Source organism: Malaclemys terrapin, chromosome 8 (assembly GCF_027887155.1).
Source record: "Malaclemys terrapin pileata isolate rMalTer1 chromosome 8, rMalTer1.hap1, whole genome shotgun sequence".
Classification (NCBI taxonomy): Eukaryota; Metazoa; Chordata; order Testudines; family Emydidae; genus Malaclemys; species Malaclemys terrapin.
In genome coordinates, this window is record NC_071512.1 from 54329096 (window position 1) to 54353737 (window position 24642).

The following is a 24642-nucleotide window of genomic DNA, read 5'->3' on the forward strand; positions in this document are numbered from 1 at the left end:
GAAAGCTAACAGGTTGGTTTGATATGATTTGTTCTTGACAAATCCATGCTGACCGTTACTTATCACCTTATTATTTTCTAGATGTTTGCAAATTGATTGCTTAATTATTTGCTCCATTATCTTTCCGGGTACTGAAGTTAAGCTGACTGGTCTGTAATTCCCTAGGTTGTCTTTATTTCCCTTTTTATAGTTTGGCACTATATTTTCCCTTTTCCAGTCTTCTGGAATCTCTCCTGTCTTCCCTGACTTTTCAAAGATAATCAATAATGGCTCAGATGTCTCATCAGTCAGCTCCTTGGGTACTCTAGGATGCATTTCATCAGGCCCTGGTGTCTTGAAGACATCTAATTTGTCTAAGTAATTTGTAACTTGTTCTTTTCCTGTTTTAGCCTCTGATTCTACCTCATTTTCACTGGCATTCATTATGTTAGATGTCCAATCACCACCAACCTGCCTGGTGAAAACCGAAACAAATAAGTCATTAAGCACCTCTGCCATTTCCACATTTTCTGTTATTATTTCCCCACCCCCACCCCCATTGAGTAATGGGCCAACCCAGTCCGTGGTCTTCCTCTTGCTTCTAATGTATTTGCTTCTAATGCTTTAGTCTAGTCTAGTTTTGCTTAACTCTCTTCCCCCAACCCTCCCCCCACTTATTCTATGTCAAGTAACCCTTTTCAGGGTAACTTTGTAGTTTAGTCTTTAGCACTTTTGGGGGCCCTGGAAAGAAGAAAACTGACTTAAGACTCTAAAGGGGACACGGCAAGTGTAAGTGTGTGCTGCTTTATTCTGTATAATGAAGGCCTTAAAACCATTTTCTTCTATTTACCTTAAATGTCAGGAATGTAAAGTCTTCCCTATTTTTGCCAGAGGACTTATTGGGGGATTTGAGTGTGGGTTATGAGCTTTCTCAGCCATTAATTGAAGGAGTGAGTGCTGTTGCTAAGGCCATGTCTACACTAGCACTTATGTCGGCAAAACTTTTGTCACTCAGGGTATGAAAAAACACTCCCCTGAGGGACATAAGTTTTTGCTGGCATAAGTGATCATGTGCACAGCGCTATGTTGGCGGGAGATGCTCTCCCACCAACATAGCTACCGCTGCTCATCGAACTGGTTTTATTATGCCAGTGGGAGAGCTCTCTCCCATCAGCATAACGTGGCTACATGAGCGCTTTTACAGCGGCACAGCTGTACCGATATAAGCTTGTAAGTGTAGATATGGATCTTTATCAGAGACTTTGGTTCCTGAAACCATCTCAGGCAAACTGAGATAGACGGGCAACCCCATCACTAATTGGTGTACTCTTGATCAAGAGATCAAGCATCTCCACCAATCTTATAGTGTAGATCAGATAAAATAAACCCATTTTAAGACCTCTTCCACATCCTTGGTTACTCAGTGGCTCTTAGCCAGGATGGGCAGGGATGGTGTCCCTAGCCTCTGTTTGCCAGAAGCTGGGAATAGTTGACAGGGAATGGATCACTTGATGATTTCCTGTTCTCTTCATTCCCTCTGGAGCACCAGGCATTGACCACAGTTGGAAGACAGGATACTAGGCTAGATGGACCTTTGGTCTGACCCAGTATGGCCATTCTTATGTTATGTTCCTAGGAGTCTTTCCTTAGGATCCTGTTGTCCCAGATCCTTGCTCCCTCTTTGCGAGAACTATTACCTTCACCCTTTTATTCAGGTTTGTTTCTAATGAGCAGTAGCTAACTTGCTATTCCCAGGGAATAGCATCTGCTGACAGGATGGTGTGACAAGACAATCTTGGTAGAGTTCACCTGGGACCTCAAAGACCAGAGCTGGCCAAAACTCAACCACCAACAATTCGCTATATCCAGAAGGGGAAAAAAAACTATCCTCACTGAAGCAGCCAATTCAACCTAAATCCAATTGATTTATCTTCAGAGAAATAGTCAGATATTTCTTCCTGCAAGGAATCTGCTTTTAGTCACTGGCACTTCAGGTACATTGACTTAGAACTGCTCTGTTCCATGGGATGTTGCCAATATAATAGTGGAAGGGAAAACATCTGTTTCCTCCACAACCATAATACAACACTTTAAAAATAAATAAATACTCTGTGTTAGGATATAGATATTCAGGCCTGTCTGTAAAGGCCTATACTTTAAGAATTTATGTGTATTCTTATCACTGAACTAGTTATAGAGGTATAAAAGAAAGAATCAAAATCACTGTCGGTCTGTGAAAGGGCCTTCTCATACTGTGACAGTCTGAGGCTCTGTTCTTAGGCTAAGTAAGGCCTTTGGCTAAGCAACAGAGGCAGCCATAAGCTGAGAAGTGAAGGGCCACATCCTCACATTAAAATTAGGCAATCTGGGGCTGTTAGGGAGGTGATCCGATCTATCACCTCCAGATAAAGGGAAAGGCCTAGAACAGGAGTCGGCAACCTTTCAGAAGTGGTGTGCCAAGTCTCCATTTATTCACTCTAATTTAAGGTTTTGCGTGCCAGTAATACATTTTAATGTTTTTAGAAGGTCTCTTTCTAGAAGTCTATTATATATAACTAAACTATTGTTGGATGTAAAGTAAATAAGGTTTTTAAAATGTTTAAGAAGCTTCATTTAAAATGCAGAGCCCCTCGGACCGGTGACCAGGACCCGGGCGGTGTGAGTGCCACTGAAAATCAGCTCGTGTGCCGCCTTTGGCACAAGTGCCATAGGTTGCCTATCCCTGGCCTAGAACATGTAAAAGGAAATTTAGTTTGATAGTTTTCTGTCTGGTAAGAACTCACTTATCAATAGACACAGCTGGAAAACCCTTATGTCTGTATAGATGTAGTTGTGAAATCCTCATTTCTGTATTGTTTTGTATGTTTATTTGCATGGTCTCTGGTTCTGTAATTGTTTGTCTGTTGTATAATTAATTTTGCTGGGTGTAAACTAATTAAGGTGGTGGAATATAATTGGTTAAATAACCATGTTACAGTATGTTAGGATTGGTTAGTTAAATTTCAGTAAAATGATTGGTTAAGGTATAGCTAAGCGGAATTCAAGTTTTACTACATAGTCTGCAGTCAATCAGGAAGTAAGGGGGGGGGGGATGGGAACAGGGAATGGGGGTGGGGAAATTGGAATCATGTTTTGCTAAGGGGGGAATGGGAACAGGGAATGGGAACAGGGATGGCCCTGTGGTGTCAGAACTGGGAAGGGGGACACTAAGGAAGAAAACTGGAATCATGCTTGCTGGAAATTCTCCCCAATAAACATCGAATTGTTTGCGCCTTTGGACTTCGGTATTGTTGCTCTCTGTTCATGCGAGAAGGACCAGGGAAGTGAAAAGGTGAAGGAATAAGCCCCCTAACACTCTGTTTATCACAATCCCTCTAGATCAAAATGTGATTACCTTTATTGGTTTTCTATCCTGTGTCTCATTTGAACATGTCAGAGATTCGCCGCTTCCGCTAGTAGGGAGCTCTTATTGCTGAATAATAAAACCCTGGAAATAAGATTTTTTTTAAAAAATGTAAGTCCTGACCAAAGGAGTACAAGTAGCAGTTTATTATAAAGCTTAATATCCTGTCAGAAATATGAAAATAAACTTTTGATTTTATAAAATTGAACCAAGGTTTCATATGCATATTTTGTCAGTATATGTGTATACACATACATACAACTCAAAGCTGCAGTAGGAAAATCATCACTTTGAAAAATTGTTTCTTTTATTTGATTGAATTGTTTCTTTGAAATGTAATCAGTATTAAATGTGCAGAGGTCATAATGCCATAGAGTAAAGCATTTGTTAAGATTCCCTAGTAAATGTCTGAGGGGTGGAAGAAGAGGGAAAGGAGGAGTACTGTTTGTGACTTTTAAAGTGAGTGACCTCTGTTATATTAAACATCGGAATATTTGAGTTTATTTTAATTATGTTTTGCTGCAGGAGTTCCCAGCATCTATGGTAATTTCTTCAGTCATTGATTAGAAAGACGATCCTAAGGGGATCAGCTACAAGATTGGAATGTCGTCTTTTTTTTGGGGGGGTTTTTTTTTTTTTTTTTTTTTTTTTTTCTTCATTTTTTTACATTTATTTAAATATCACTCTGCTAAAAGGTCAGGAAGCATGGCACCTATTAGGTTATGGTAATTGACACATTATTGGCTTTTATCAAGAGAGGCTTCTGTTGGACTTGCATGCATTTTACCTGATTGAGGGAAAATGGGAGGTAGGGTGAATTTAATGAAGGGACACTTGCAATTTGAACTCTAGTTAGTTTTAAAAAATTGGGTACTATCCTGCCCCAGAGTTTCCCTGCCAATTTTTGTCTGTTTAGTAACACCATTTTCCTATTTTTTTTAACGTGTTTTTTCTTTTCCTTGTTATTGTGAAGTTCAAGGGTCAAACTGGGGCTTTGCTCTTTACTGCCCTCTCCCCTCCACCCCCCATTAAAAAGCTTTATCTCCCAAATGCCACTCTCCTGTGGTGCCAAAATGAGACGTCACTCTCAGTAAACTGCAGATCTGTGATCCTCCTCTTTTCTTCCTTAATAAAATGTCAGCACTGTTATTTTATTCCTTATCATCACTGGCCATCTGAATTGATACCTCACTGAAATGAAATTAACAACACACAAAGGGTATGTCTATACCAGAGCTTTTGGTCCTGTTTCAGTTAGAGTTAATTGATTTTTGTTTTAACTTGAGTTTAAACAAGACCACAAACTCTACTCTAGAAAAACCTAAAGTGCTGACAATTGCACAAAGAAAAACTGAAAAAATAATTTTCTAATTTTTCATTTATGTAAATCATTCTAAGGTGTGTGTTTGTAGTAGCAAATATACAAATTTTTCAGCTGGTTTTCGTTGACTGTGTGTTAACACTTAAAAAATGTGATGTCACTAACATCTTCAGTTTAGGTGAGTAGAATGCCTTTAACAAGCGCATAAATCGCCACTTGTTTTTCCCCTTTGAAAAGACATGGAACTCAGAGGCTGGTTTGGGTACCGAAAAAATTTCACTGGGTGACATCACTATATATAATGTGTTTAGCAGTTTGAGTCCCTGATGCTATTTTAGCATTGCTTTTGATGGTCGTGTGCTGCGAACTTCCAATACGTGCAACACAAATTCCTAACCATGTTACATTTCTTTATCTATTTTTCTCCACCATAAAGTTCCCAAATAATACCTAATAATTAAAATAGTTTTTTTTCTCAACTGTCCCTTGAGTCTTAAGCACCACATGGCCCTCAATTAGTGGCCTGACCAGGACTATTAATATAATAAATAATAATACTTGGAAGGCAATGTTGTGCAGATGTCAAGTATCACATCCGTATAATGGACAGGCACTGAGGATAGAAAATGGAAGTAGAACAATGAAGTTAAATTATAACTGACAATCTGCAGAATTCAAACAACAATTTAATGAAGTTAAAATAAAATGTCAAATCTGGGGCCAGTTAGTCTGGGAGCTGGGGAAGAAAACTCACAGAAGCTTAGAGATGTCGTATCTGCTCTGCAGCAATTGTCAGTCCAGCTATATTTTCACTTCTTTTCATATCTGTTTGATCAGGCAAAGGAGTAGTTTACATCCCCACTCTGCCTCTATTGGGATTGGCAGTGGGCATATTGTGGCTGTCCATTTTGTTCCCTTTTGAGTGCCTGCTTGAATGAGAGAACTGTTTTAGTTGAAGATTTTTAATAGAGCCAGCACCAAAGCAACCCATTCTCCTACATACTAGTATGGTTCTTAATTCAGGCAACTACAGCCAGCTAATACTAACTCTTTAAAGCAGCTTTCAGTGCTAAGCTAATAAGAATTACCTTTTGCTTTCCCTTTTTTAAGGAAGAATTTTAACATTATGAGGCCTGCCTGCTTTCCTTAATCTTTTCTATTTGTCTTTATATTGTACCAAGTGTGTCGGATATAGCAATTTCCTGCAGTGGTCTTTGGGAGATCTTACTGTATAAAGTATCAGAGTGGTAGCCGTGTTAGTCTGTATCCACAAAAACAACGAGGAGTCCGGTGGCACCTTAAAGACTAACATAAACTGGGTTTTTTTACCCACGAAAGTTTATGCCCAAATAAATCTGTTAGTCTTCAAGGTGCCACCGGACTACTCGTTGTTTTTACTGTATAAAGTTTGTTTCATTATGGGGAATTGTATGTTGTTCCATGGGGGAAGGGGATCACAGTCCTCCAGGAATGTAGAACAGTTGAGGGATGATTAGGTAAATTCACTCTGGTTGTAACATCTGTTGAGAGGTACCACCCCAGGAAAGGCTTGCATATACTAGTCTCTAATACAAGCAGGCAAAGAAAGGACATTAAGATAAATATCTGCTTTCTGACCCAGCAAACAGGACAGGACCTTCTGTCCAAGGGAGGCCCCAATCCGTCCTGGGAAGGGTTTGGAAGAACATGACCTATTCATGGGCATGCTTGTTCTGAGAGAAATGTGTTCTCAACCTGTAGCCACAGAAAAAAACCCTGTGTAGAGGACTGATCACATGCAGTTGCTCTGAATTGTGACACCCACTGTCGTGGTTTCTGAACATCGAGGTATCAGATTTCCCTTCTGATTTAGGACTCACTTTGTTGGTGGCTTCCAGTTATGCACATTTTTATTGTTTTATATTGGCTGTTGAAGAAAAAAATCCAGAATACTTAACGTTGTTTTAGTTAAATAAAACAATTTAAATGTCTGTCTGGTGATGTTCTCCTCCTAATACAGCCTGGCAAGAAAATCCTCCAAATATTAATGATTAACCTGTTGAATTGGAGACAGTTCACCTCCCAATGACTTCATAAATATCTGCTTCACTTACCTTTGGTAAATGAAATAACCAAACAATCATTCCTTTTCTGATATAGCTGTAAAACTAATATGAAAAGTTTTCAAAATAAATCACTATTTAAAATGTAGAGTGTGTACCTTCTAAAAATGAAACCTACATCTCTCTCTGAGTTGTGAAGAATATGTATTAAGGTTATAACAATCAACAAGAATGCACTTTTATGTAGAAAACCATGATTAAATCGAGTCTTCCTGACTAGTGATTTACTGTAAATCAAATTCACCCTGTTAGATGAGTGGGTGTTAGAGGAAGTAGTTGCTAACAGATATGATGACCGGATACAGGAGACAAGTGCTTCATGTTACATTTTGTTTAACCATTACGGATATCCCTAGGTATCAATGGATGTAATAATAGTTACCTGATAATCAGGAAGCTGCCTTTCCCTTCTAGTGTATCTTTTGGGTTGTCTCTCCCATACAGTATGTAACAACAAACAGGTAAATCTATCTCCCAACTTGGAGAGTCAGTCATAACTTCCTAGGCCCTGTGTGACACTGCACCCCATATTCTTCATAGTGATATTATTATTACAATATGATTATAGCATAATTATGATGCATTTTATGCAAGACGGGTCACGTGAGGTGTCATTGGAAAAGTTATGAATTGCCGAATATGATCTGATTTGTATGCGTGTATCATTTTTTAATTTAAAATTAGGAATATTGACTATGTATCTGTATTTCAATTGTGCTTACTCTGGGTGACACCCACAACTAGCCTTTCTGGTACATCTGTGAAGAAGCCAGGCAGTGCTGATGGCCCATCAGCAAAGACAAGGGACCCTGAAAGAACTTAACCTTCCTGTGAACGTTTCAGACAGCCCGTAAGTAATGGCTGCTATGACTCAGCAAGGTATGCAAGGGTATGTAACCAGGCCACATGACTCTGGACTCCATCTTGGGATGTCAGTGTTTTTTCCACAAACTGAGTTTGGAACAAAAGGTTCCCGCCATATGCTAATGCTGTATAAGGCAGGAAGTGACATCTGTGATTTTTCACTCCCCGCACAAGAAGACTCCTGAAAATACCTGAGGAACAAAGTCTGAACTGGGGGAAGTGCTGGACTCAGGCTAACAGAATTTCTACCCTGTGTATGAAAAACCTGGTGATTCCAAGCTGTAAAGCAAGTGCAACTTGTATCTTGAGAATCTGCCAGCCTGCTTGTATCATCAGCCAGCGTGAGAATTTGCTAATTCATATGCTGTCTTTCTAGTACCTTAAGCTCAGTTTGCAGTTTTGTTTATTTACTAGGTAATCTGCTTTGATCTGTGTGCTATCACTTATAATCACTTAAACTCTCTATCTTTTGTAGTTAATAAACTTATTTTATGTTTTAATCTAACCCAGTAAATTTGGAGTGAAGTGCTTGGAAATCTCAGCTTGGTTTAATACAGGGTCATTGCATTTCCTCCCCACGTTATGCGGGAGGCCAATTGGATAATAAATTCATTCTGGTTGAGGTTTGGACCAGTGCAGGACGTTACAGCTCTGGGGTCCTAGGCTGGGAAGCTAGTGGTTATTTTGGCTGTAGCTTCTCTATTGTTGGTTTATGTGGTGGCTGGTAAGAGAGTCTACATGTAACTGCAGCTGGGTGTGTCCCTACCTATGTTAATGCTGGAGGAAGTGTAAGACCAGGAGCAGGTTTGCAGCTTGTCATAGCAGTACAGTGTGAGAGGGAGCCCAGGCTGGTGGGTCAGAGGGCTCAGTGGTACCCCAATTCCAGGTGGTACCCCGGGGGGAACCCATCACACCCTGTCAATACAGTTCCAAAAAGTGACTGTTCAGGTTGATTCTTCTGGGGCCCTCTGGGGATAAAATGGCAAATAGCATTTTTGAAATTTGGCTTAAGTTAAATTGTTTTTAGGGTCTTTAAGAGGAGCTTTCTTGTGGTGGTCTGAAGGTATTCAGGGGAAAATAGACAAAGAAGAAAGAACATACCCTTGTGAGGTTCCAAACTCTGTCCTTTCCAGCATGTTACATATATAGTGCATTTGAATTTGTTAATGCTGAGACTAAATGTAAAGGGTTATACTGTTATAAATTCCTTGTGTCAACTTAGTGCTTGTGTTGCACCGAGCTAGAATATTTCTTCTGGAGCATGTCTTTGCTTTACTTGTTTAGCTTTTCCTGTTTGTTTCTTGTACATTTTTAATATGGTTATCTGTGTGTATTAAAGTAGTGGGTAGAGCGGGCTTAAGTTGTGGACTAAGATGATCTGTGCTGCCCATCAGATTTCACTGCTTTCATCTGTGATCTGGAAAGGCATAGAAAATACCAATAGATACAGCTTTCAGAAAAAGATTACCCAGTTTTTATACTGTGATAGATTTTCATTATGCTTTGTCTTGAATTTGCTTTGTAAACCATATATCAAGAAGTAGCTGTCAGTTTGTGATCATATTGGGAATTAGTAGACCAGTGTTGAGGGATACGCTCTAATTTTTGCCTAAAAGTTGAACTTAACTTTCCAGATATGATCTAACAATTTTAAGACCCGCAATCCAGAACTTTCCAGGATATTCTAGTGTTTTTATTCTGGGTTGATATGTACAAGAATGTCATCAAAAGTCTTCCCAAGAGCAGTACCCTCGCTTTTTGTATCCTTTTCAAAACTCATTGTTTTTTCTAACTCGCTATTTGGTTCCCACCTTAAGTGACCTTAATATTTTTCAGCTATTGCTATGATGTCTTGTAGTTATTTTCAGTTGGTATGAAGGGAAGGTTGGTGCATCTTAGTATGAAGGGAAGGTGGTTTGATACCTGGTACATCTCTGATTTTGAAATATGGCTAACTGTACAGAGCAAGGCTGCTTCAAAGGCAGCAGCTTTGAGGCTCTCAGGCACTCTTCATTTTGTAGTGTGCTTAGACGTAGAGCTCTGTGTGGGCCTAGTGTACAACCCTGCAGTAGGACCGGGTCCTGCAGGACCTGCTGCCTAATAGCGGAGTGAGTGGGAGCAGGATTTAAACTAGTCCCATGCAGGGCTCTACTTGGAAACTGAAAGTGCTCTAACACCCCACGCTCATTTGCTAACCAGCCAGTGGTTCTGCAGTGGTGATTAGCATGTTCAAGTCTCATGGTCCGGGCCAGCTCCAGGCACCAGTGCAGGAAGCAGGTGCTTGGGGCGGCCAATGGGAAGGGGCGGCACGTCCAGGTCTTCAGCAGCAATTCGGCAGCGGGTCCCTCAGTCCCTCTCAGGGAGGGAAGGACCAGCCGCCGAATTGCTGCCGAAGAATGAAGCAGCGCGGTAGGGCTGCCACCGAAGTGCCACCAATCGCGGCTTTTTTTTTTCTTTGCTGCTTGGGGTGGCAAAAAAGCTGGAGCTGGCGTTGCTCATGGTAACTGTGTGCATCATCCCTGTTGCTTTTTACGTTCATTTAAAAGGAAGAATAGGGGGAGATTCCAATTTGAGTAATTAGCAACTTAAAATGAAAAACATAATTTATGTTAATAAATTCTTATAGTAAACCAAAAATCATAAAGTGAAACAAGACTGTGTGGATTCTGCATATTTACTGAGGCAAGGTTGTTACAACATTTTTGCGTTTCAAGCATTAATTAGATGAGTTTTTGCCCTTTGCAACAGATTTGCAGGGCACCACTATTTGGTGTTAGGAGCTAGGGATGTGGGGATTAAAAAAAAAAGGCATTTCAAAACTAGGAGGAAAAAGGGGTTGCTTCTGGTTTGAGGAAGCATTTGTTCTACCCTAGAGACCATTCAGGTTGGGGAAGTGGAGAAAAGTATTGTTTTTTCAGTCTTTGGGACAAACTTTTCTTTGTTCCCTCAGCCATTATCTTTAATGTGTCATGTTATTTTTTTTGTATAGATTGCTCTTTGGACTAACCTATGTAGAATAATATACAGGAAACTGAGCTTATTAGGCTATGCACATATCAATAGCTTCTGATGACATGGTAACCATAAGCAAAGTTTTAGTGGTTTGCGTCACTTGAATCTTAAGATGGTTATAGTTTTACTTAACATATTGGTGCTAAACAATAATCCTTTTAAGTTTAAAAATATTGCAGAGTGTAAAGTGTGTATCTAATAACCTGGACAAGCATTAAAAGCTTACAAAAATGACTCTTCTGCCCTTCTTTGTGTTGCAAACACCTATTAGAGAAGCAGTAGAAATATAGAATACCTTGGAGATGTTTGTGTGTAGCATAGTCATTTTCTTATTGTGCATATACAAAATGTGACAAGTTAATAGGTGCTCTTTATAAATCCAAAAATTCAGAGAGCGTTCAGCCAATTGGGGTATAGCTGACTTGAGATTATCTGCCTCTTGCAATTCTGTTGGCTAAATTGTTCATTTTGCATGTTCTGTTCACTTCTGATGTAGTGTTTCATTGCTGATATTACAGCTGTGGAATGCAAGGTCACAGAACCAAGATATGTAAGTAACAAGACAGATGTGTACCAGGTACCTGTATCTCTCAGGTACACTGAAGCTTAGAAATTTTACCTTCTGTCCATTCCAGCTAAATAAAACCAACTGGCTCTTCCACAAATTTGTGAGATTCTGTGTAAGTGGTGTTATACATTTCGGTGTGGGAGATGAAGACCTGTCAGGTAAATGGCTAGGTTTCTTCTGCCTGCAAGCCTCTTCTTTCTTTTTGTAATCTGAAAATATGGACAAAGTGCTATTATGAAACAGTTCATTGTTATTTCCATAGCCACCTGGAGCAGATTTTACTCATCCTGGATTATCTGTTGTGAGGACAGCAAAACGTTGATCAAGTAAAAAATTCACCAAAACATAGCATACTCTTTTGAAACTAATTGCAAAGCATAATACAGAGTATCATTAATGAATAGCTAAACCTCCTCTTTGGACAAAAAGCTCACTAGTGTTACAGTATGTACTTGTATTTCTGAATTTTGCTAACATCAAAGCATAGAATAATGTCTCTGCTAGTGGGTTCCCCTCTTTCTTCCATCCGGAAAAGGATCGATCAATGCTTGTTCAGGAGACAAAATTAGTATAATGTAAGAGCAGAAAGATATTTGGCTTTTTAAGTTTGCTGTTTCTCTTAACATTTTCTCTCATATATGTTCTCAGGGGGATTGGGGAGTTCAGCAGCTACTTCCTACATTTTTTTCCTGTGCAGACATTACCAGGCTCATTTTCCACTAATGCCTATCACCACTAAAGTCTCTTACTTCATTAAATCAAGTAATAATTTAATAGCCAGATGATAATACCTGAGTTGCACTAAAACATTTTTTAGGGGTGAATTCAGTGAGGTCTGTCACTAAGACTCTAACCAGGTTCAACAAGGAAGATACGGCCACATGGATTTTTTTAATAATGCAAAGTGTGAAGTCTAATGTTGCTATTCTGTTGATGTTTATTTGTCTTAGTTCAAGGGTCTTTTGTTCTTGTATGGTGCAGTAGATACCTAAATAGGATGATAATTCTTCATACTTAAACACAGTTACCACATGTGAATTTGAATTTTCCACTTCCAACATGGATTCACTTTGCATTTGGCCTGCTTGTCGAGATTGACCTCACTGACTGATGTTAAGTTGTAAAACAGGCCTGCACAACATACGGCCCGCGGGCCGTATGCGGCCCGTGGGGGCTCACTGTGCAGCCTGCGGGGGGATTCTAAACCCTCTGCACACATCTGTCTCGCATCCCAACCGCACATTGGTCGGGACGCCCTTTAACCGCTCGCTCACCATAACCGCCAAAGTCCCGAGGCTGGCGTGGCGGCGCTTCCTGGGGCAGCTCCCGGTGGCGTGCCCGCCCGCCGACAGGAGCCAGCAATGCAGGCGGCTGAGTCCAGCCCAATCAGAGATGCAGGGGCGGGGCTTTCAGGCGCCCCCACCCCGACGCTGGCGCAAGGAAATTTTTGCGCCCTCGCGTGCCACCGCGTGTCCCCCCCCCAAGCGGGACACGGGCATGGAGCCCTCGCGCGCTGCCAGCGCCCCCCCCCCCAAGCGGGACACAGGGATGGGGCCCGCGCGCGTCGCCGCGCCCCCCAGGCCCCAAGCGGGACACGGAGCGCGCACGCCCCCCAGGCCCCAAGCAGGATGCGGAGTGGTCGGTTTTCAACATGGCAGAAGGTTAACAGTAGAGTGCCACAAGTTTCTGTTCTAAGATGAATGATGTTTAATACATTTTGTAATGATCTGGAAAAGGAGTGGGTAGTGAGGTGGCAATTTACAGATGACAGAACTGTAATTCGGTGCATGAAATGAGGCAGTGGTTTTGTAGGAAAAACTTTGTGATCATGTAATTGAAGGCTATCATAATGAATACATATGAGAACAAATCAAAGTTGTACAGATGACTTTAATTTGTACATTTTCTAATTGAGCGCTTGACTTTTTTTGAACATCTGTCCTGCACCAATGTTGGTGCGCAGGCCTGAAACCAGTCTTCCATTTCTCTCTGTCATTTGTTACTGTTTCCATTTGCTCTGTGGTACTGAGCTTGCCTCCTTGTCCTCCCGGCTAGAGTAGTTCTTAAAGTTTCTCATGGGCTTCTTTATTTCCTCACAGCAGCTGGTTTTCACTTGACAACTTCATGTGGGAGTCTGTATGTTGGCACCTGAAGTACATACCCCAAGCATGTGCAGCACTTTCCTCTTTCTGCTGGAAATGAGCTGCTGGTGATTTCTCAGGTCTCTTCATTGTTGAGGAAATCGTTCCAACAAATGCCCTGAACTTTTCATAGGCACTATTATCAAAGGTGTCTAGTTTCTGTCTAGCATTTTAATAGATCTCCAGCTCTCACAGCTTGACTTTGCAATCTTAATACTCTTTTATTGATTTGTTTGTATATAATTTTAATAATACATTTTATCTAATCATTATTAAGTCCCTGAGAAGTACTTGCAGAAATTTTGTATTGATAAATCATAACTTCACTGTAGAACTACCAGTGTGGAGTCTGGAGGCTTTGGCAGTTGGGTGGGGCAGTTAGTTTTTGTCACCTCAGGAGACACTTTGAGACTGTGGAATAGATAGATGTTTTCATTAATATGAGCACCAGTTTAAAATTCTTAAATTATGGTGCCTATATTTGTTTGCTGTGTGGTTGTAGCTTTGTTGGTCCCAGGATATGAGACACAAAGTGGATGAGGTAATATCTTTAATTGGACCTGTTTCTGTTGGTGGACCTAAATTGGGTTGAATGGAACAGCATACACCTTTCAGAGCTATTGTAACAGCATTTTGTACCAGCTAATGGCGAAAACATGAAGCAGGTGTGATCTTCATAACCATGAGAACTGGAAAACTGACTTTCTTTTTTAAATGGAAGTTTAAATTTTGGTGCACAATTCTGTGGTTAGTAAGCAGAATTTGCAGCAAATGATATGATCATGGAGAACATTGGACCCTGTATGTAATGAATCAGCAAGAGGCTAAGCCCAAGGTACCATTGTTCTTGAATATTTAGCACAACTGATGGAGAAGTGGTGATCTTTAAAGCTTGGCATCATCTGCTGCATTGAGATTTAAAGTGCTAATGTCTAAAGTATGCATGGACAGCGTGTTTGTTTGGACAAATATAGTGATGGTTTTCTGAATCAGCTGTTAATTGCCTGAAGAATAATTTGATCTTGATAAGGTGGTGAAGCCAAATTGCTCTAAATAGTTTGCCAGTAAGGGCTTGTCTATACTTACCGCGCTGGTTCGGCGGCAGGCAATCGAACTTCTGGGTTCGATTTATCGCGTCTAGTCTGGACGCGATAAATCGAACTCAGAAGTGCTCCCCGTCGACTCCGGTAATCCTGCTCGCCGCGAGGAGTACGCGGAGTCGACGGGGGAGCCTGCCTGCCGCGTCTGGACGGTGGTAAGTTCGAACTAAGGTATGTCGACTTCAGCTACGTTATTCACGTAGCTGAAGTTGCGTACCTTAGTTCGATTTGGGGGTTTAGTGTAGACCAAGCCTAAGTGTCAGCCAGGTAGCGACTTAAAGGAGTTTTCTAATAGTTACATTTTATATCAAGACCACTGTTGTAGAATGAAGGAAAGCTACACTGTCTCCATTAACATCTCTGAAAGTGACCAAGCAGAGCTGTATGCTTCTCTCACAATTAGTTGCTACAGTGATTACAGTACAGCTGCCAGAACACAAGCCATTAAACTAATTGCTTACAAATGTATTGAAAATATTTTAACTCAGATAGTAAATGTCTGTGAAGGGAATTTGTATACTAATATCCATCATGCTTTTTCCATCTCTCAGCTGGTGTCTGAGTTCAAAATGCAACAAACTGAAAAGCGTAGGTGTGTCAGAAGGTGCTTAGGGTTCTCTCTTACTTTTGGTTTTGCAAGTGAGAATGGTTTTTCCCACTTACTTTCTCTGAATTGGAAACGTGGAAATCCACACAATTTTTTGTAAAATTACTGTGCTTTGTCCACACCCCTGAAATAGAAAGCTGTGGGATACAATTGAGAGGTTATCACACTGATCAGAATTTCATCTTCAACCAGTTTCATGGCAGCACCATGGGGATGAGAACAAAAAACCCATTAGGGATCTAGAAAAAGCATAAAGGAAAGTTGCTGCCAGTCCTTTTTGGCAGCTATAGCAGGTGCCTTGTAAAAGCAGCTTCTGTTGTCATGGTGCCTCTTAATCCAAGGTCAGCTTCTGGCATCATGGCTTTCACATGGCAGAAAACCTTGTCCTGTTCAACTTTGAAAAAAATAAATATGGAATAGCCTTGGGCAGAATTAGTCTATTATTGCAGCTAAATAACTGAGCTGCAGTGAGAAACTGAACTGAAAGGAAACCTTTTGTTACCAGAAAAAAAAATCTGATTTTTAAGACTCTGGTATCCACTCCAGTCAGAAGCCTGTAAACTGGAGTTTAAAGGAAGATGTTGAACAATTGGTAAATATTTACCAGCATTTGTATAGCTTTCCTTTCACTTGACACGACCATGTTTTGTGTCTAAGGCCTTGGCTACACTTGCAGCTGTACAGCGCTGTGAGTTAAACCTGTCTTCGTGCAGCTGAGTAGGGAAAGCGCTGCAGTCTGTCCACACTGACAGCTGCCCAGCGCACTGTCGTGGCCACATTTGCTGCGCCATTGGGAGCGGTGCATTAGGGGCAGCTATCCCACAGAGCACCTTTTCCCATTCTGGTGCCGTAGGGGGGCGTTGTGGGAAGGGGGCGTTGGTCCGGGGCATTCTGGGTCCTGTCCCAACGCCCCGTGATGCGTCGCTTAGCATCCCAGAAATCCCTTTGTTTCCGTCCACCTTTGGCGCCATCTTTCAACGGTTTCTGTGCAGCGCGATCTGTCTGCGGGAGATGGAGTCCGAACTGCTGAGGCGTATGCTGACGAGTCTCGCCAGCACATCACGTTTGGCTATCAAACTATTCCTTAAGATCCAAAGTGACAGTGAGAGTGAGGGTGAGGAGTCCGACGATGCTATTGAGCCACGTAACGCGTACGACGCGAAATTGCTTGTGGCATTCATGGACATGCTCACCACCATGGAACGCCGCTTTTGGGCTCGGGAAACAAGCACCGAGTGGTGGGATCACATCGTCATGGAAGTCTGGGATGATGAGCAGTGGCTGCAGAACTTTCGGATGAGAAAAGCCTCTTTCATGGGACTGTGTGAGGAGAGCGCCCCCACCCTGCGGCGCAAGGACACGAGATTGAGAGCTTCCCTGCCGGTGGAGAAGCGGGTGGCTATTGCGATTTGGAAGCTGGCAACTCCAGTCAGCTACCGGTCGGTCGCAAACCAGTTTGGAGTGGGAAAGTCAACTGTTGGAATCGTGTTTATCAAGTTTGCAGGGCCATTAATCGCATCCTACTCAGAAGAACCGTGACTGTGGGTAACTTGCAGGAAATAGTGGATGGCTCTGCACAAATGGGGTTCCCTAACTGTGGAGGGGTGATAGATGGGACGCACATTCCTATTCTGGCACCACCCCACCTAGGATCCGAGTACGTTAATCGGAAGGGGTATTTCTCTATGGTTCTCCAGGCGCTTGTGGATCACCGTGGGTGTTTCATTGACATTAACACAGGCTGGCCCGGAAAGGTGCGTGACACACGCATCTTTCGGAACACTTGGCTGTTCAGGAAGATGCAGGCCGGGACTTTTTTCCCAGAGCGGAAGTTCACGTAGGGGAAGTTGAAATGCCCATTGTGATCCTTGGAGATCCCGCTTACCCGTTAATGCCGTGACTCATGAAACCCTGCACAGGGAGCCTTGACAACAGCAAGGAATGGTTCAACTACAGGCTGAGCCAGTGCCGAATGACTGTGGAGTGTGCTTTTGGCCGTTTAAAGGCCCGCTGGCGATCTCTGTATGAGAAGCTGGACTTGGCCGAAAACAGCATCCCCATGGTTATATCCACGTGCTGTACCCTCCATAATATTTGTGAAGGGAAGGGTGAAAGCTTCACTCAGGCATGGACCTCCGAGGTACAACACCTGGAGGTTGAATTTGCACAGCCAGAGAGCAGGGCTGTTACAGGGGCCCAGCGCGGGGCTGCAAGGATTAGGGATGCCTTGAGGGAGCAATTTGAGGCTGAAAACCAGCAGTGATATCTGGTGCCCTGCACGGGAGTGAAGTGCAGTAGTTCCGATCTTTAGGAATCAATGTCTGCTAAGCAGACAAAGCAGACTTGCAGTGCCTGTTTATTTCCTGGGCTAAGGAGTCTTTTACTTTATGCAATAATAAAGAATGTTTTCAAAGCCAAAGAATCCATTTATTGAAAAGGAAAAAAAAATATTTATTGAAAAGAAACAATGGGGTGGAGTGGGGAACGGTACAATCACAGATTCGCGTATGTCCTGTCTGGTGTGCTGTGCAGTGAGTGCTGCACTTGAGGATAGCTATACTGCATGGTGATGGGGGTTGAGTGCAGAGGGTAAGGGTCGTGGTTTTCAGGGCTTGGTGGTGAAGATACTGGTGTTGGAGGCAGCGGGTGGCGTGAAGAACACGGAAGTTGGGGAAAGTGGGTTGGAGGTGATAGTGGGGCACAACGGAAAGAGTTTTGGGACAAGGGCTGTAGGGGGGGTGGCATTTGCGTTGCGGTACTGCTCCTTTTTCTGCATGGCTACGAGCTCCTGGATAGCGTCTGCTTGGCGCTCCAGGATGCTTATGAGCCAATCTGTGCTTTGCTACCGGTGCGCTGCGTTTTCCCGGCGGATCCTGCTTTCTCTCTCCCTTCAGTTCTGTGCTTTGTCATTCTCTTTAATAGATTGCTGCATCATTTCTTGCAGCATGTCTTCTTTGCTTTTTCGCGGTCTCTTCCTGAGTCTTTGCAGTCTCTGAGAAGGCGATAAGAGGGACGGCTGAGATCTCAAGGTTGATGCAGCTGTATAGGCAAAATGCAACATTTAACAGAGGCAGCATTTTTTATACCAGACAGAGTAATGATTTCCCCCCACACCTAAGGAGTAGAAAACACACAGGGTCTACACAATAGCATAATTTTCCTGTCCGAAACAGAGCACACATATCCCACAGGAGCCTCAAAATGGTGAGTAAGGGGGACTGATTGTTTCAGGGCTGCACTGTTCTTTGGGTTTCTGTGTCTTGGGGAGAGCCAACAGCTTCAGGGGGCATCTACACTGAACACTGTCCCAACATTTTCCACAGGAGTTTGTCCTGGACGATATCTCGCTGCTGAGGGTGACCTGGGAAGCAAGGGAGGGTCTTCTACTGCAATGCGGCTTCCGCCCTGGCCCATATGCAGCTTGCCTGTGTGCAGCAATGGTCCCCCCGCCCCTCATGGCACAGTGGCGCAGACACTTTAGCCTGGCTGGGACAAGGACCACGGTGGCTCTCCCGATAAACCTGCGCAAGCGCATTGCACACGTTCTGGATGAGACATTCGAGGAGATTACCGAGGCCGATTACCGCGATGTGCTAAACCACATCAATGCACTATTCTGCATCTAGGCATGCATGCCTAACCCTTCTCTCCCAAAGAGCCCGCACCGAAAAAATTCCTTCCCGAAAAAAAAACGCTTACCGGGAACCTGCTCTTCTGTTTGTCCTCCACCAAGTACCAGCCGCTGCACTGGCTACCTTGCTCCTGGCTCGAGAAGAGCTCCTGGCTGCATGGCTCCAGGGATTCTGGGGAGTCTCCATCCAACCCACCACCCTCACTCCCGTTTTCCTCCTCCTCCTCCTCCTCCTCCTCCCACACCAGCTCTGAAGTGTCCATGGTGGTGCTCGGGGTGGAGGTGGGGTTAACCCCAAGTATCGCATCCAGCTCTTCGTAGAATCGGCAGGTCGCGGGGGGAGCACCCGAGCGGCCATTTGCGTCGCGGGCTTTGCGGTAGGCACTCCGCAGCCCCTTCACTTTAATCCTGCACTGCAGGACGTCCTGGTCATGGCCCCTTTCCATCATGTCCTTTGATACCTTCCAGAAGGTATCGTAATTCCTACGGCTGGAGCGCAGCTGGGACTGTACAGCTTCCTCCCCCCAAACATTGATGAGGTCCAGCAACTCGCCATTGCTCCATGCTGGGGCTCGCTTGGCGCGTGGAGGCATGGTCACCTGGAAAGATTCGCTGATAGCACGCCACGCCACGCCTGGCTGAGCAAACAGTAAGGGGATTTTTAAAATTCCCGGAGAATGTAAAGGGTGGGTCACATGGTTGGTTACCTGAGGCCAGGGCAGTGGAGTTTAAACTGATGACCAGAGTGGCTAGAACAGACATTGTGGGATACTGCCGAATAATTCTGGAGGCCATTCACAGCGCATTGGGTGGCCACACTGGTGCCACAGCGCTGCAGCAGCAGCGCAATACACGCTATTCCTCTGAGACGTGGAGTACGTGCAGCGCTGCAACCACGGAGATACAGCGCTGCAAATGCCTTGTGGACGGGGAGTGAGTTACAGCACTGGGGGGTGGCTTTACAGCGCTGTAACTCACAAGTGTAGCCAAGGCCTAAATTCTGACCTGCCTTCATGATTATATGATTTTTAGAATCTCTTAGTACAGCTTTATTTTCAAGGTTTGTTTTCCTCTGCTAGTCCTTAGAAGACAGCAGAGAGACTGAGATGAGACAAAACTGTTCCTTTCTTATTGCTACATGTCAGTACAAAATGTAAAGAGGTTTTATAAATGAGGCCTTAAAATGTCTCCTTTGAAGTTATGCACTGTGGTTTCCATAGCATGGAACGCTTTACCTCAGATTCTGACATATGAGGCTGGCCACGGTGAATTGTTTTGAATAGGGTTACCATTTGTCCGGATTCCCCCGGACATGTCCGGCTTTTTAAGCTAAAAATAGCGTCCGGGGGGGATTTGTAAATGTCCGGACTTCCCCCCCATGCAGAGCACGTGCGGCTAACAGTGCTGCCGGCCGGCCGGTGTCACTTACTTGGGGCTCCGACACTCAGCCAGAGAGGGCTCCTCCTCCTCCCTCTCTCCCTCCCTCTCTGCATCACAGATCGGCTCCGGCAGTTTGGAGCTCCTCCCCCGCTGCTGCCCAGCAGCTCAGGCAATTTCTGAGCAAGTTCACCAGACATTAGGTGAAGAAAGGCCAACAACAAGGGGGGCAGGGGGTCGGAGAAGGGGCTGGGAGGTTCTGGAGGGGGCAGTCAAGAGACGGGGGGGTCGGGAGTTTGTGGGGGGCTTTCTGGGGGTGGGGGTGTGGATAAGGTTTTGGGCAGTCAGGGTACAGGTAGGGGGTAGGGTCCTGGGAGGCATTTGGGGGGGGGTCTTAGGAGGGGGAAGTTAGGGGACAAGGAACAGGGAGGCTTAGGTAGGGGGTGGGGTTCTGGAGGGCAGTTAGGAGCAGGGGTCCCAGGAGGGGGCAGTCAGGGGACAAGGGGGGGGTTGGGAGTTCTGGGGGGGGCTGTCAGGGGGCAGGAGTGGGGAGAGGGATCGGAGCAGTCAGGGGATAGGGAGCAGAGGGGTTTAGATGGGTCGGGAGTTCTGGGGGGGGGCTGTCAGGGGGTGGGGAGTGGTTGGATGGGGCACGGGAGTCCCAGGGGTCTGTCTGGGGGTGGGGGGGTGGATAAGGGTTGGGGCAATCAGGGTACAGGTAGGGGGTAGAGTCCTAGGGGGCCAGTTAGGATGGGGGGAGGGTCTCGGGAGGGGGCAATCAGGGGACAAGGAGTAGGGGGAGGGTTGGGGGTTCTGAGGGGAGGGAAGTGGGAGGGGAAGGGGCGGGGCTAGGGTAGGATGGGGCGGGGCTAGGGCAGGACAGGGGCGGGGCTCCTCCCATCCTCTTTTTTGATTGCTGGATTATGGTAACCCTAGTTTTGAAGGATACCACTGAGCTGCCACCTGAAAGTGGGATTGAAAGTGAAACTGAATCTTTGGTTTCAAAATGAAACATTGTGCAAGTTTCATTTGGAAGCCTACTGCTACAGGATAACAGAATGAACCAAAGAAAAAGATCTGGACAGGATGGGAAAAGTTGGGCAACATATTGAGGAGGGAAAATATGAACGGGGAGAGAAGTAGCAAAATACCAGTAGTGTAAAGAAGTGGTCTATGGAAGGCAGGGGGAAGATACAGTACTGCTTTTCCCTGCGTGACTGGAAAATATTTTTAGACACAGAAGATTTCTGGGTGGTATGAAGGTGGAGGGGGGATTCTAACAGGTCTGACGGGGGGGAGAGGTGATTCTGTTAGAACCCATGAATTCTAACAGAAATTTAATTTGGCCCTCTACGTAGGAGTCTGAGACTTCTGTTTTAAACACAAATTAGTGTTTTGCAGGCTCAGTATAAATGCTCAATTGGGTAATTTATTTTTTTTAAATGGTAAAACCAGCATCTCTTCTGGGCTGAGAACTTGTATATAATTCCAACACAATGCAAATTGAAATTAGATCCCTCAAAAATGGAGGACTGGAATGGTAAAACATTGACAGGAATATAGTACTTGAAGTATGAACCACAGAGCATTTATCATACTGCTTCTTTGATTGCTGCGCCTTGGCTTTCAGATGCACTAAACTTGGGAATAACCCCTGTATTCTATTAAACACTTTGGACAAGTTTGTATCAGAAGACTTGTGTCTTATGCACTGACTGGGGAGCAAACATAGTTTTAGGAAAATATATGTAGGAGTGGAAGTAAAGTAAAATAGAACAGGAATTGTTTACACTAAGATTATTGGGCAATTGGCTCTTTTCTTCTTATCTGCTTGCAAAAGGCCCCATATTTTAGAGCCCCGTTTCTTACTTCACTGTTTTTACCAAAGAAATCGGTAATATGTGTTTAAATTGAATTTGCTCCAAATAAAAATTATAAACCAGAATCTTACCAGTCTACCTCTAACTCACCCTTAAATTTATTTCCTTTATGGGCTGACACAAAGGCCAGCCTGAATTCCTAGAGTAAAAGAGCAGTCTTTTCATCTGATCTGTTGCTAGAGGTGCAGCTTCTGTACAGAAAGTTGGTTTAGGGACCAGGAATGAGAGTGCATGAGACCTACAGCAGTGTTTTGGCGGGAGAATGATTAACTAGATAGTGAAATTGAGAGGATATGTCTTTGTGCCCTCAGTAGCTGCACCTTGTGTGTCACTACTCATCTTGATTAATCTTCCTCCTTCCTCTCCCTGCTAGATTTTGGGCATTATTAAACTCCATTGCAGCAAAGATTTGGAATAAGAGAACAAAAAACGTTCCAGTCAAGTGAGGGTTATTTCCCCTCAAGGAGTCCTTTGATTTGATATTTCCTGACATTCTGCCAATTATTACAGGGGAAGATGGCTTGTTCTCTGGAGAAATACTTTCACATTTGCCACTGAGAGAGACTGAAATTAACACTGGCATGTAATTTCATGGCCCTCTTTCCTTATTCTCTTACTATAAAGTTTTTCTTCTTGTTTCATAGTCACAGACGAGGACACGGTGAAGAGGTATTTTGCCAAGTTTGAGGAGAAGTTCTTCCAAACCTGTGAGAAGGAACTTGCCAAAATCAACACTTTTTATTCAGGTAAGCTGCTTATCTACCTCTAATAGAATTAGTGGAAGGTATAGCACACAAAGACCTAAGACTTCCAAACCCACAGAATAACCATAACATTCCTGAAGGTCTACCATCAGATAATTATAGGGTGTGTCTATTTAAGAAAGCTGCTTTAACTTAAGGTGTGAATTTAAAATGATATAACTAAATCTGTTCCAAAAAAGCTCTGTGTATGCTCCTGTTTGGTTTGAATGTCATATTTCAGTTTAGCTCTGTTAGAAACAGACTTAAGCCAAACCAGAATATGCCACACTTAAACAAAAATATTAGTGCGTCCAACAGCCGTTTGTGCCAGTTTAACTATATAGGTTTAAAAAACAGTTTTTTTAAACCAGTGCAACTTTCTGATGCACACAACCCTATAGTCAATGGCAAGTAGCTGGAAAATACATTACACAGCAATGTTACCTGTGCTTAAATTTGAACAGAAACAGATTAGAGTTGATGGGACTGAAAAATGAAGAAACCTAGCAAAAACGTTATAATTGCTGTGTTTCTTCTGTGAAAGTTATTCCCATTTTTGTTAGTACAGCATTTCGAAATGTCCACTGGAGTGAAGTTTCTCACAATGTATAAATAAGCTAGAAATAAAGATTAAAACTGATTGATCGGAGTCTGTCATTTGTGTAATAATACTTCTAGAAAAGGCTTTGCAACAGTGGTATTATGTTGTCAGATTTTGGGCCAGTTTCCATCCTGTTTTGGAAATGGGTTTCATATGGGGGGGGGATTCATATATGAATATGATTTACTCACATTTGCCATAGTTTTTCTTAGCATTTTGTCAGTTACTAAAACTTTGTATAACAAAGTTTATGGTGCCTCCTGATAGCCTGTCAGTTGCTCTGATTTAATCGAGAAGTGTATACATAATGTTGAATTTATGGCTCTAAAAATTGTGATAAGCACTTGGGATGACTTCATTGAGGGAAGCACCAGAGGCTGGTCTATGAGGGAAATAACAGTTAATAAAACTCAAATGTCAGTAATTGTTCACTGCTGCTGCCCTCTGCCCAGATTCCATGTAGGGAAGTAGTCTCTTCTTCTCTGTTGGCTCCATGGAGGAAATTCCCTGTCTCATACATAGCTGCTGCTTCTCTCAAGCCTCTCTATGAAGACTCCTTTCATCCTGCTACTGCCACCGTCCACCCCCTTCAGACTAGCTCCCTAGCTGGACACTTAAATTGGGAAAGCAGATAACAAAGTGTGTCCCCAGAAAGTGACTGCCATCTTCACTCTCAATGAATCTTAAACATAGCCCTGTGCTTCCAAAAAAAACTGCTCACTCACACCCTTCTTAGCCCACTAGGATTCTTGTGCCTGGAGTTACAAAAACTACCTTCATTGCATTGTCAAATTGCACTGCCTTGACTGGTGGAAAAGTCCTGGCTGGGAAGGAGTCAGGGTGGGTGCATACCCCCATTGATGTAAAAGTACCCGTTGGTGGGGTCATTCTGGTTAGAACCCTATTCCACAAGATCATCTATTCATACTAAAACAGCAGCTGTTGCTTTGTTTCCTGCAATGCCTAGGGAAAGACATGCAGTTGAGTTCTCTACCCCTCAACTCCAGAATAGTGTGCATGAATGTTATATTTTCATGCTAGTGCATGAAAGAAAAGTGAAACTCATGTATCCAGGCACTGTTAAATGCAAAAAAGTAACACTGAAAAAACCTGAAATATTTTTCTTAATTTGTTTTATTTAGTCATCTAAAATGTTTAAAAGTAACAGCAGTAACCAAAACTCCTTCAGACACCATTTTAGACTTGTCACTTTAATTAGGGAATGTTTTATTATTAACTCTTTAATATCAAGTCCCAAAACTTAGCCTATCTCTTATTTTGTTTTAAAACCATGTCATTTCTCTCTACCCCTT

General features: G+C 43.3%; 1 protein-coding gene across 1 annotated transcript in view; it reads left to right on the top strand.

The window, feature by feature from the left end:
• Window positions 1-24642, top strand: part of XPR1 (xenotropic and polytropic retrovirus receptor 1) — a 243873-nt gene that overhangs the window by 131012 nt on the left and 88219 nt on the right. The window contains exon 3 of the mRNA XM_054037215.1: window positions 22630-22731. Within this exon, the coding sequence (XP_053893190.1) occupies window positions 22630-22731 (102 nt within the window). The remainder of the gene's footprint in view (window positions 1-22629; window positions 22732-24642) is intronic.